The sequence below is a fragment of the Canis lupus genome, chromosome 6, assembly GCF_003254725.2.
Source record: "Canis lupus dingo isolate Sandy chromosome 6, ASM325472v2, whole genome shotgun sequence".
NCBI lineage: Eukaryota > Metazoa > Chordata > Mammalia > Carnivora > Canidae > Canis > Canis lupus.
In genome coordinates, this window is record NC_064248.1 from 52,216,603 (window position 1) to 52,231,319 (window position 14,717).

Genomic DNA, 14,717 nt, shown 5'->3' on the forward strand with positions numbered 1-14,717 from the left:
TCCTTTTATATACTTTCAAAAGATTTCTTTCCAGAAACATTTCATGGTAGATAAAAGTCATTTTTAAAATCTATTCCCCATAAAAATGCTCTATGAGAACAGGTAGATTATATTTCATATTAAATCAGTTGAGTTACAAAGAAAACTAATCAAATGGAATTTATAATGGAAATAAAAACTGAATTTACTATTACCCAGTAACAGAAGGATCCATTTCTTCATTTTTGGATCACATTTTCTCAAAGAACATAATTACTCTTAATTTTTAAGAAGATACCTTTATTAGTTTGAAAGGTTTTCATGTTCATTAGGTAGATTAGAAAGTTTTATAAAAGAAAGAAAAACATGAAATAGAAAATGTCTTATTGACCTAATTGAACATCTTCAAATGCCATTGAGGATTTGCTGGTGTTTTTTAACACCTGTGTAATAATGTTGCCCTTTAAATGTAACTGGTTAAATTTTCAAAGCTGTGTTCTGGGATTTTGCCATTTGATGTCCATTAATATCAATTGGAATATGTGGCCAAATCCCTGTGTACCACTTTGAAATTTTATCCCTTAGTGTTAATGATAGTCTTCTAACAGTGCAGTTAGAAATAAATTATTTATCTGCTTAGCTCAAATTTCCTTTACTCTCTAGGGTCAACTAAATAAGGGAGGAAAAAAAAAGAAAAGAATCCCAGTGTTTATCACTTCAAAGTAACATGTATATGAAGAAGCCATCAGCCTAGCATGTATTGAACATATCTGTTATATTATACAAATAAATAAATGTCAATCTAAAAGATTTATTTAGATTACATATTTCCTTTAAAATGCTTTTATGTAATTCATTCTTACTCAGATTTCTTTTTAGTACAGCTAAAGATTTGTATACATAAATGTGTATGTGGGTGTCAGCATGTATCCTGGGTGTGTATCTTTGCTGTGCATTCTCCTGTCTACTCTGTTACCTTCTTTACCTTCTGCGACAGACTAAGAAGTCACTGATAAACATTTTGAAGTAGAAATAGGATCTTGACATTAAGTTTCTAATTTGCCCTAACTTACTGCTTTGTATTTCAGTGTCCCTTATGGAATTCTGAAGGGTCAGCATTAAACATTCTTGACTGAGAAACACTAATATCTAGAGGAAGATTTTAAAGTATGGGAGCAATAGGAACAGACATTTCCACAAACATTTTTGGTGTTGAATGCAAAAGCATCAGTTACACATAAATTTTAATATCTGAAATGGATGTGAACAGGATAAAAAGAAATCCACTGATTTTAAAGAAAATTATTTGTGCTTCCTCAAAGAGAACACTCCCATAAATATGTATTGATAATGCTGGTGAAGATGCTTGTGGTGATGGAGGTAATGATAAAGTACTCACCACATGAGGCTGATTTTACCAGTTGCTTGTTTATGTTTTTGAGGCAATGTCAATTCTTGCACAAATAGAACTATTTTTAGTTCAGAAAATACCTTTAAAGAACAATGGCTAAAGAATCCACATCAGAAATATCAAATTTTATTACAATGTGATGAAAGTATTAATTTACTTCAGGATATATCAAATTTTATTCCAATGTGATGAAAGTATTAATTTACTTCAGGATATATTAACCCTTGAGAGTTGAAAGCAGCTTTAATACAGTATAATCATTTTAAAAAACGACCCCCAAGGGTTCTGTCCATCCATGAAGTTTTCATTATGATTAGAGAATAATATATTGGTAACGTCTGGCTGAGTGAAGTATAAGAAATTAAGCACATACTCTTTCATTACTAAATTCTAGAAAATCGTTCTTACCTTGGTTGAAACTTTCTAATATATGAAAAATCTGATTGGGCTCACTATATTTCATCAAATTGAGAATAATACATGTAAAAAGCAATATGGAATCTGTAGGTTTATCAGCACCTTGCTTGTTTTCACAGTATCTCTATTCACACCAGCTGCTTTATACTTAGTGGAAACATAACAGAGCTGTATGTCTATTTATGCACTGTATGTGATTGTTTTTCTTTTTCAAAATCTGCTGTTCCTTGTTCTTTTTAAAACAGATGCTTGAATATTCCATATAATCTTTTACATATTACTGTATATCAAATTGTATTATGCATGTATTTTATGCAGGAGTTCTAAAGTTGCTATAGCCACTTGCATAACACATTTGCTTGCAATAATAGCATCAAAATTCTTAAAATAAATGCACATCCATTTACAAATTAACATACTTTAAAACATGGCAATGTATATGTATCACCACACACGCACACACACACACATATATCTTAAGTAAAGATAAAGAAAATTGACTTAGTCTAGTACACTATCATTACATAATACATAATAATGATTATAAGGCAATATGCTCAAATGATCAATATGCTAACCATTGATTATTCTTATTTCCTGTAGGCACAGCTATCAGACCTATTGCTTTGAGAGCTGTGACCTCCATTGCTCGTGCTTTGCCTGGATTTCCCATTTTGGCCACTGGTGGAATTGACTCAGCTGAAAGTGGTCTTCAGTTTCTTCACAGTGGAGCCTCGGTCCTCCAGGTAGTACTTGGGTTTGCCCTTCAAAAAGCTCCATCTAACACATATAGTGTAAATTTTGTGACAACAAATGTATTCTTGTAGGGTCTGCTGAGAAAGAGACAGTGGGGGATTAAAATGGCAGCACTCGTTAAGTTCCTTTTGTGAGTCAAAAACAAACCTAAGGCTTATTCCCTGTCCTAGATAGAGCTTACAAACCCAGTGTCTTTAAAAAATATATATATTCGCTTATCTCCTTGTTTCCAAAATAAATGAAAACAGATACCAAAATGCATACTGTAGAACTGGGGAAAAAAGAAATGCATGAAGAAATATGGGTAAAAGTAAAATCATGTTTGAAAAATAAAATGAAGTCAAGGGTAAGGCCAATATACAAAATCTGTGCTGTAAGGCACTGGAGGGATTACCAAATTTGACTCTGAATTTCCTGGCAGCCAAAGCAAGGAAATTATTGGTTTCATAACTTTCAAAATATAAATTGATTGTTCAACTTCTTGTGGTTCAGAGCTAAAAGAAATTCTTCCATTACTGTCACAAAGGGATACTTTGAGATGTAATACATTATAGTCTTAATGCCATTCGTACATATAATTTATTACTTATTACTTATACACTTGCTTGTTATTATGTTACTCAGTAAAGGCCCAGTACAGTGCCTTGGCACATTATAGTATAAACATTTCTCTGAGGCCAGATATGCAGATTTGGATGGTCTGATTCAACCCAGGGATAAAATTTTTCATATGATGTCTAGACTGTGATCTCTCAGGTAATACTTTATTAATGGATTCTTACTACCTCCACCGAATGAAATTAGGAAGCATACACTTTAGCTTCACTTATATACTCTGGCAAGAAAGTAGAGAACAAATATCTTGTTGCCAATTTGACAATCAGACTTAATGTCCTCTTACAAAATACAATCTAAGGTGGAAATAATATGTATCAGAATGCTAATAGAAGATATAAAGAAGAACCAAATGGAAAATTATGAAAGTTATGAAAACTAAAATGAAAATTGTAATAACTAAAATTTAAGACTCAGTTAATGGGCTCAGCAGCAGAGTGGAGAAAACAGAAGAAAGAATCAATGATGTGGAAGACAGAGCAATAGATCTTAACCAATCTGGACAACACAGAGAAAAAAGACTGGGGAAAAAAATGAGCAGAACTTCAGGGAACTCTGAGACTATAACAAAAGATCAAACAATCAGAGGAGAGGTCACAGAAGGAGGGGATGACAAAGAAATAATGTTTGAAAACTTCCTAATTTTTTGTAAAAGGGCAAAATCCTATAGATTTAAGAAACTGAATGAATCTTAAATATGATAGATCTAAATAAATCTTTACCAAAACACATCATAGTCAAACTTCTGAAAACTAAAGATAAAAAAAGACCTTGGAAACAAGAAAAAAAAAATTTCACCTAGAGGGAACAAACAATTCTAATGGAAATAGATTTCTCATCAGAAAGTGGAAAGTCCAGGAAGTGAAACAGTATTTTTCAATTGTTGAAGGAAAAGAACTATCAACTCAGAATCCTATATCCTTCAGGAATGAAGGAGAAATCAACACATTCTTGACTGAAGAAAAACTAGGAGAATTTATTGCCAGGAGACCATAGCTAAAAGAATGGCTAAAGGAAGTCCTTAAAAAGAAAGGAAATGTTAAAGGAAGTATTTGAGACATCAGGAAAGAAGGAAGAAAGAGCAAAGAGCAAAATAACCTCAAGGAAAATCTGAGGTTAATGTTTGTCTAGGCTTGAATATCACCTGAATTTACCTTCACAAACATGAAGAAATGTATGGACTGGAAGATACGAGTGGGTCATTAGTAGGCCCCAGAAAATATGCTTGTTCATTTCCAAATACATGATCTTGGGTAGGTCACACATGAGTAGGAAGATTATTGACTTTCTACCATGTGCTGGTTCTAACTACTGCTACAGACAGTATTTCCACACATACCCAAGAGTTAAAGTTTTATCATGCTTCACTTTACTGCACTTTATAGATTTTTTTTTTTTTTAACAAACTGAAGATTTGTAAAGGGCACTTGGGTGGTTCTGTTGGTTAAGCAGCAGCCTTTGGTTCAGGTGATGATTCTGGTGTCTTGGGATTGATCCCCTGCAACGGACTCCCTGCTCAGTGGTGAGTCTGCTTGTCCCTCTGTCCCTACCCCCACTCATGCATGCTCTTTTTTTCTCTCTCAAATAAATAAATACAATCTTAAAAAAAAAATTGAGGGTTTGTGGCAACCCTGCATCAGATAAGTCCAACTGGCACCATTTTTTCCAATAGCATTTGCTTACCTTGTATCTTTGTATCACATTTTGATAAATCTTGCAGTATTTCCTAGTTGTAAAGTTATTATACATATATTATAATGGCAAACTATGATCAGTAATTATGACTCACTGAAAGCTCAGTTGATGGTTAGCACTTTTTTTGCAATAGAGTATTTTTTAATTAAAGCATGTACATTTTTTATACATAATGCTATTGCAAACCTATTAGACTATAATATAGTGTAAACACAACTTTTATATGCACTGACAAACCAAAAAATAATAATTTGATTAATGCATTATTTGCTTTCTTGTGGTGGTCTGGAACCAAATCCACAATATCTTTGCGGTATGCCTGTACTTTGATTGCCATCACCTGAAGCTTGGAGGATGCAAGTAATGTAGTCAAAGTCACATGACTAGTGCTGGAGCCAGAACTCAGACATCAGGTTTCACAACTGAAAAGCCAGTGCTCTTCCAACTGCTCACGTTGCCTGTCCCCACTCCTAAAACTTCTAAGGTGAGAAAATCAGTAATAGGCAGGTCTTCCCCACCTACTCAAGCCTGACATAGTCAGGCTATAGCTTATTCCTTAGAGAAAGGATGCAAAGAAGAGAAGAAATGTGAAAAGATAGAAAAATAAATCACCACGTGTTTCGAGGAGAGGTGTACCATACATAGTACATGGTTGTGGACTATGTATGTGCATATATGTAAAATGCTATGTGTCCTCCCAAAAATGTGTGGTGAAATGATCATTCAAATTGTGATTTTCGCTTAGGCCCATCTTGGATCAAGAAGCAAGGAATTACTCAAAGCAGCTTAAGAATATATAGCCTGCTATTTCCATGCATCAGGAGAACCTGGAATTAGAACTGTAAGAACCAATTGGGCAGTTCTCAAGAGAGATCTCTTCCATCTCTCTTTTATGGTCCATGTGATTTCTCCCTTGGAGGAATCCATAATTTTGTTCACTATTTCTCTCTCCATAGCGTACCCCTTGTTTCTGCCTCCTCTGAACTTCTGCCTGCCACACGGCACTTGAGCCCACTCTACATGGTAGCTCCAACTTTCACATGAAATATCTCAGTTTAATATCACTTAGCTCAGATCTCAAAAGAGGAAACTTGTTGCTCAATTATCTTTTCATGCCAGGCCCCATCTTAAAACACGGGTCACCAAGTGTATGAACTGTTTGGTATATAGCAGAAACACACATTTGTTGAAAGAATTTGTTAAATAAGTATGTTGGAGTTGTACTTTTTTTTTTCTAACTGGATTCTGAAAAGGAGATGAAAGGGTTAACATGGTCTATAAAGTGGTTGCCAAAGACTTTCTCTTCAGCTCCAGCTAGGGCCTGCAGATAGACTTTCCAGCCATGTAAAATATTGGTTCCCAGATGATTTTATAAAAATGCAAAGTTCTGAATGTAGGCTTCTTCTGGTAGAAGGTTACAGATTATGTATCAGTTCCACCATTAGCTTGAGTCAGAGTTTTATTTGGCCAGACATATTTTTAAACCAATGTTAGCTAAAGTCTGAACTGAATCTAAATCACTATTAAGATATACTTAGGATGGTTATGAGAGGGAAGATCCTTGAATTTAGAATTTTGGCTTTGTATTTGCATGGAGTGGAGAATGTGCAACATTTCTATGTCTCTCCTATTGTAACTGAATTAGACCCCATTCCGCTCCCTGGTCCTGGATTAATCTAACCTTTCATTTTTTATACTCCTGGGCTGCTGAATTAAATAAATTAAAGAAATCCAAGTAACTCTGCCAATTGGATTTATTTCAAATTCACAATGTTTAATGTCAGCTGGGCCTTGGGTGCCAGTCAGCATCTGTTTCTATTTATCTTTTTTTTAATCCCCATAGAATTCTCCCCAGTAGTTAGTTCATATCTTTTTCATACACTTCAAGGCCCTAAATCCTCCATCATCACCCTCTATCTCTCTGATGCCATTTGCTCCCTGGCTCTTATCACCCAATTCTGTCCCCTTCTCTGGTTCTGTAATATTTCTCTTGAAGAGCTCATCCACTTACATATCTTTGGGTGGAGTACTGTCAAATCTACCTTTTTAATGATTTGTACTCAGAAGTGAGGTACATACTGACGAGATGCATTTTTTACAAGATGTGATCAGACAAATGAAATGTATTTATGTATCAAGGTGATGGTGCTGAACACTGGGGTATAGAAGGAGAAGTAATGGGTACAGAAATAGTGACATAAATATTTTGATTCTGATCTTTATATGCATACATAGACTACTTAGGTAGGTGAGTTCACTACTGGAATAAGGATTTTGTCAGTAATTTCAAATTCAGGTTTAAATGAATTCAACAGCTATGACCTTCTATGTGACTTTAGAAAAAGTACTGACATTTCAAAATGGAAAGCTAAAGTTTTTTCATAAGTTGGGGAAGTATGATAGAACATGCCTTTCTTGTTAAGCATCATGTATCACAAAGAATCATTTGTACATTTGTTCATTCAATAATTATTTATTGAGAACCTACTACATTCCTATTCCTATTCTAGGAATTTTGGAATTCTTCTGTGAATAGAACAGGGAAAAGTCCATTATCTTTGGGACTTACATTTTAGTGAGGGAAGAGACATAATGTATAATAAATATGAACTGTAAGTATATTATATGGTATGTAAGATGTTAAGTGCTATGGGAAAAAAAGCCTTATTATAAAGCATTTGTATGAATAATTGGAGTTGGTGAATCCAGGAAATTTTTATTGAAGGGAAATACTTATGTTCTAGCACCATTGCTTAAATTTTTAGTTGAGAGTTAACTGAAATATAAAAATTACAAAATAATTGTAGATCACCTTGAAGTTTATAAACAAATGTCTCTTGTTGCCTTTTAATAGGTAACTTTTGACGTCTTCTTACCATTTCTAGTAATGTATCATTTCTCAGTGGCACTGTTTATTTCTATTATCTTATTCTGTAACCTGCTTTGACAAGGATGTTAACATTTCAATGGTGAAACATCCAAAAACTCTACCTTCAGTGAATGTTGAATATAAAAACTAAGGAATTAGCTAGAGAGTAATTTGGGTTCCAGATCATTTCCCTAGTACATCTTTGGAGTGAAAATGACTTTTACAACAGAACCAGATACAATACTGTGGCCAAGAAATATGGTTCAAAACCGATTATGGGTTTGTGTTCTTGGGTAACTGCTCTTATAACTTTGTCAGTCAGCTAAATTGACTTCTAATTTATTTATGCAAACTCCAGTGTGTTTGAAATGTGATTTTTCTTCTTACTTGATAGGCTTTCATTAGTTAGAATATGCAAGTTAAAGCTCTAAAAATGACAGATCAAAATTATTAGTAAATTTCAAATACTGAAATTTATAAATACTTCCTTGTTAAATTATGTTCTCAAACTCTTCATGAAGTCTTGAGGCCTTAAAATATTTTTTTGGGAGGTTACTCTGAAAAATAGAAGTTTGCTTCTGGCTTCCAATTAGTTATTCATGAAGAGGATAGTAAATAAATAATGTGCATAATAGTCCTTTAACATAGTTTGAAGAGAGGACTTTAATAAATTAAATCTGAGTATTTTTCTTATTTTTTTACTTTAAGTTTTAGTTTTTTACTCCCAGACCTAGCCTTCCCAATGAGCCCAAATCCCTTTCTTCTGATTTAAGTAATAGTGTGCAGTTTCTGTTAATAAAAAACTATTTAGAGATTTCTGTTGCAAACAAAACCCAGACTGAGTCCATTGCTTTTAGTGATAGGTTTCATCACAAAATGTTCAATCTCCTCTATTGTATATAGATAGAGAATATAAGAACTATACTGCCTTTTTTTTTTTCACTGAATGACTCTGAGTTTCTATAGTTTAATTTAATGATATTGCCTTTACAATTTAATCTCTTAAGGACTTTGATTCAGGACATTGGAAATTACAGGAAGCCATCAGTTCATTCATGTACAATTATGACCTGTGCCTTCATTGAGATTGTATGTGTGGGTTTTTTTTTTTTATTCCATTTCTTTTGTTAGGATTTGTCACTGAAGTTAATAGAAAACCCTGAAATTCAACAGGAAAAGGGAGCATAGTGGGCATTTACTGTGAAGAGCCATAGTCGCATGATGGACGCTCACTAAACGAAGATAACCAAATCAATCCTTAACAATAATCAAAGCTGTTCTAATGGAGCTAGTTGAAGTTAAATGGAATTTTTTAATGTGATCAGGAGATGTATTATTTTATTAAAACTAAGGAAAAAGACGTAATTGAAGCAGACGATGACACTGTTTCCACATGAGTGCATATGCATTACCGACATTGTCTTGTGGTCGTAACACACAGGAAGACCTTAGTTCTTCAACTCTATTGACAGGGATCTTGAGGTGATAAAAATTTTGTACACTATATTCTAAATTTTTATTGGGTAGGTGGGAAAGAGTTATTCAATGATTTCTTATTTTTTCTTCCATCTTCATTCACTTTAAAGTCAGGCTATGATATATGAAAAAAGAATAGTTGATACCATTCAAAGTTTTTTTTAAATGGCATCAGAACCGTTTCACAGAGTTAGTTAAAATAGACATATTTTTCTTTCCACTCTGCAGTTTTTTATTTCCTAGATTTAATGAGTATTTCGTTTACAATTTTAAGAACAATATGCAAGCAGGTATTGAAAAAAATAGAAACTGTATTGTCAGAGCAATATATAAGAAAAAATATGCTTTTAGTATCCATTCAATGAAATTCCAATTACCATGTCAATTATTACATTATTTTAAATTACCTTAATGGATGGTTACTTTTAACAGAAAAGATTTTAATTTTTGAAAAGCATCGTGATTCCCATGCAACAACGTTGTTTATAAGCAAACAGAGGAAATTAAATGGAAATCTGTTAGGCCTTCAATGATTGTCCACTCTCCACTTGATAGAAAGATTAACATCTAAATTCAAAGAAATTAATTGAAATTACATCTAATCTTTTTAGAAGACAGTTTTAACATAAGAAAAAGTAACAGTATCATGCAATAACTGCAATAACTGTTTTTTTTGTGTGCGAAAATAACCATGAATTAGTGAAAATGTTTACAGATACAGCTATATGAAATTTTTGATCTTGTATAAACTTCTTTGGCTAAAGATTTTTTTTTCTAACTCTGACTAGATCTTTTATGTTGTCTGCTCTTTTATGCATTGCATGTAGAGATATGGTAAACCACTAGTTACATTTCTTGGTATAAAATCTTCAATTCCTGACCACAGTTTTAAACAATTTATTCTTTTATTCATTTTTTAAACAGATTTTATTTTGTGTGTGTGTGAGAGAGAGAGAGCCCGCACACATGTGCAGGAGTAGGGGGCAGAGAACAGAGAAGGGCAGAGGGAAAAGCAGACTCCCTGCTAAGCAGGGAGTCCAATATGGGACTTGATCTCAGGACCCTGAGATCATGACCTGAACCCAAGGCAACCATTTAACCGAATGAGCCACCCAGCCGCCCTCAGTTTTTTTTTTTAAATCCCATTTGTTTAGATATTCTTATGTTACACATTATTTTCCAAAAATTATGTTTTCTTTGTTGCTTTTCTCTCAACCTTTCAAGTTTATCAATATCATTTGAAATGAGTTCTGATTGGATGTAACTGATTTTTTTAATAACCATCCCATAACTATCTATCCAAATGACTGTGAGAAATAGTCACTTTGGGAGCAACATATTTTGAATATCATCAGAAACTACTCCTCATACTTTGAGAGTGGATTTGATTTCCTATAAACAAAGCTAGAGAGTTGACTACTGAACTGAATTAGACATATGAAGTCTCTTTTATCTGGCAGTTCATAAACTGACTTTAATAAACAGCTCAAAAAAGAGGTGTTACAAAATTCTTCTGAGCAATGCCAACCAAAGTGATTATTTAGAAAAGGCCACATTCATTTGGATATGTATAATTGTGTATTTGTCTTAAAGTCTACCTCAATATTTTATGGGCTCTAATACTAAGTTAGGGTTCAGAATTCAGACTGTATAAATATTTAGAAAGATTTGTGCCATAACCATTTTATGGTAAAGAATATTAATGATCTGATGAATATTACCTTCTGTTTTTAAAAAAGTCTTTTCCAATTATTAATTCATTTGGCTCTTACAGAGCTATAGCAATATCAGTAAGCATTTTTAACCCCACTTTACAGATTTGCAAATTGGCAATGTACTAGAGTTTATTTTGTCAACTGGCTAACCCAGTAGGATTAGAAACCATGTTTCCTGATTTCTGCTCCATGATATGTGTCTGCATCCCCTACAATCTGTGTTACTGTGCTTAAGAAATGGGCTAACAAAATGGAAGAGAACTTCATCATAAACATGTGAATGCTCTCTCTGTTCTAGACTTATTAATGGGTGATTCATTCTCAATTCTTATACTACAACTGTGCAGAGTTTATCCCAATCTTATCGTTTTATAGGTGAACTCCTTGGTCTTTATTAAATAATTTTTTCATTGTAATAAGTGTACTCTTTAATCCCCATCACCTATTTCACTCAACCCCCCCCCAGCTCCCTCTCCTCTGATAACCTTAAGTTTGTTCTCTTTAGTTAAAAGTCTGTTTCTCGGTTTGTCTTTCTTTTTTTCTCTGTGATCATTTGTTTCTTAAGTTCCTTATATATGAGTGGCAGTATATAGTATTTGTCTTTCTCTTATTAACATTTCACTTAACATTATACTCTCTAGTTTTATCCATGTTGTTGCAAATGGCAAGATTTCATTCTCTTTATGACCGGTAATACTGAATTGTGTGTGTGTGTGTGTGTGTGTGTGTGTGTATCTCACATCTTCTTAATCCATTCATCTATTAGTAGATATTTGTGCTGCTTCCATAGTTTGATTATGGTAAATAATGCAGCAATAAACACAGGACATGGGGGTGCATGTATCCTTTTGAAATAGTGTGTTTGTATCTTGCAGTAAATATCCAGTAATGTGATTACTGAATCATTGGGTATTCCATTTTTAATTTTTTGAGGAACCTTTGTACTGTTTTCCACAGAGGCTGCACCAGTTTGCATTCTCACCAACAGTGTAGGAGGATTCTTTTTTTTTTTTTTTATATCCTCGCTGATAAACTTGTTTCTTGTATTTTTTATTATAGCCATTCTGACAGCAATGAGGTGACATCTCATTGTAGTTTAAATTCTTACTTTAATCCGAGATAATTAACATAAAGTGTTATGTTAGTTTCAGGTGTAAAATATAGTGATTTAACAATTCCATACTCTCATTGTAGTTTTCATTTGCATTTCCCCAATGATAAGTGATGTTGAGCATCTTTTCATGGTCTGTTGGCCATCTGTATGTCTTCTTTGGAGGTTCATGTCTTCTGCCCATTTTTAGGTGGGTTATGTGTTTTTTTGGATTTTGAGTTGTATTAGTTCTTTATGTATTTGGAATACTAATCCTTCATTGGCTATGTCATTTGCAGATATCTTCTCCCATTCAGTAGGTTGTCATTTAGTTTTATTGATTTTTTTCTTCATTGTGCAGAAAGTTTTTATTTTGATGTAGTCCCAATAGTTTATTTTTGCTTTCATTTCCCTTGCCTCGGAGGAGACATATCTAGAAAACAGTTACTATGGCCAATGTCAGAGAAATTACTGCCAACACTCGGTTCAAGGATTTTTTTTTTTTTTTATAGTTTCAGGTCCCACAGTTATTCTTTGCTAAATAAGTTACCTTGGACTTCTTCAGTTTGCAACGTTACTTTGAATTCTGATAAATTTCCACATGCTGAGCAAAGGACATTCTGAGCTTTCCAAAAACTGGCAATCCAGGTGCTTCTGGGTTCTGTTTTGGGGAAATCTAGAAATCCAAATTCTTAAGTAACATTAAATATGGAAGCAGAGTAACTTACAAAGCAGATTCAGGACAAGCAAAGAATACATACATGACTGGTGCAATACAAGATGATAAAGCTGATTAATGATAAATATGTGATCCTATCCTAGGATGTAGAAACTTAATTATACCTCTAACATGGAGGTGACATGGGAAAGAGAAGATTTTGTGGAAAAGCTTAACAATAAGGTCAACACAAACAGCTTATTGATATAGCTTCCCCCCGAAAAGCTGATATGATGTTAGTTTCATCTGAAATATGACTTCTAGAAAAAGAGAAGTAATGTCCCCACTGAACTCTCATCAGATGACATCTCTGCTTATCATATAATATGTCCCCACAATGCCAGGCATGGTTCTAGCCATGAGAAAACAAAGATGTTCCCAGACAACTGACAGTGCCTTCAGCAACCTTACAGTCTATAACCTCCCTCAGTGGAGTGATAAGATAATTGAGTCCAGACTCAAATGAGTAAAAAAAAAAAATATCCAGCTATGCAGAAGTCTGGGAGAACAGTGTCTTCCTGCCAAAAGGAAGAGCAAGGGCAAAAATACAAAGTCTGTAGAGTTCGAGAGTGAGAACAGTCTTGCCCTGTTTCAGGACCGGCAGGGGGCACAGCAGATGTAAAGATGATAGGAGGTAAAGGTACATAGGCAGAGTTGGATCTTATAGGGCACTGTCGGCCATAATATTTAGATGTTATTTTATGTTTAATGGAAAACTATTGAAGAGTGACAGTCTTTACATTTCCACAGGCTGACTCCACACCCCTTTTCTCTTTATCTCCTCAGATCCAGGAGCAAATTAATGCCCAGTGGGCCCTTTCTACTTTGTACTTCCATGGCATTTTGTTCGCTTTTTAATTAATGGTTTTTATCCTCCCAAGATTTCAATTCCCTCTTCTTCTAAGGATACCGGCAGCCTCCTTCATCCTTGGCTAGTTGCCTTGCAGATAATTTTTTGATTATTCCCAAGGATAATGGCCCCCCAAATGTGACTATCAACACAAGCTGATCACTTCTAGAGGAAACATATCTCTGAGTTCATGTTTTGTTAATCATCAACAACACTAAAAAGACTATTAAATATTAATTCAAAAATCAGACTAACACAAATCCCTTTCCAGAATCACTTAGTTTTATCATGTGTTTCATGTGTATATATAAATTTTTCCCCCAAAGATTCAGATTAGAATAGATTGTTTATGTCATTCTGTTTTCTCTTGCAAGAAAAGAATGAAAATACAGACCATGAAAGACATTTTACAGTTGATTCCTCATAAATGCCTACCTCCCTAAGAGTTTCTAATCATGGCTTTCCATTTTTTATACAACTATTTTGCTTTGTAGGTACTGTCCTGATTTTTTATCACTTAGTTACATTTTTGAAATGACACTGAATTATTAGCTTATTATAATAATGATGTTCCTGGGGTTATGGCCATTCTTCTTTTTTTAAAAGATTTAAAAATTTATATATTTGATAGAGAGAGAGAGAGAGCAAGAGAGTGCACAAGCAGGAAGAGCCCGATGCAGGGCTCCATCCCAGGACCCAAGACAGATCAGGACCCAAGATCAGGACCCAAGACAGACACTTAACCGACTGAGCCACCCAAGCGCCGTTGGCCACTCTTCTTTTTAAATGACTTCTGTCTGCCTTATCCCTATTTTAATGGGAACAAAACAGAGTTAGTATTTTTTTTCAGGCTATTTTAAAACTGATTCCTTTGATTTTTGAGCACATTTTTATGTTTGGGAGCAGCAGTTTCTTTTTGCAATGATAACAAACCAAACTTTAGGAACTTTTATCCTCCTGACACCTACAGAAGTGTACAAGTTTCATGTAAGTCTTATAGTAAGCCTCATGCTTGGTCACCAACCCCCACAATATATGCACAGCAAACTAGACTCCCTGGAGTTATTTTCTTTGGAAAAGATCAAGTCATCATTTTAGTTGTGGTGCATTCTGATCTTATTCCAGT

At 34.0% G+C, this 14,717-nt stretch overlaps 1 protein-coding gene across 4 annotated transcripts in view; it reads left to right on the plus strand.

Moving 5' to 3' along the window:
• DPYD (dihydropyrimidine dehydrogenase) overlaps nt 1-14,717 on the plus strand; it is a 796,351-nt gene that overhangs the window by 648,029 nt on the left and 133,605 nt on the right. For all 4 annotated transcript variants that reach the window (XM_025417538.3, XM_035718273.2, XM_049111637.1 and 1 more), the window contains one exon: nt 2,411-2,553. In XM_025417538.3, coding sequence (XP_025273323.1) covers nt 2,411-2,553 — 143 coding nt within the window. The remainder of the gene's footprint in view (nt 1-2,410; nt 2,554-14,717) is intronic.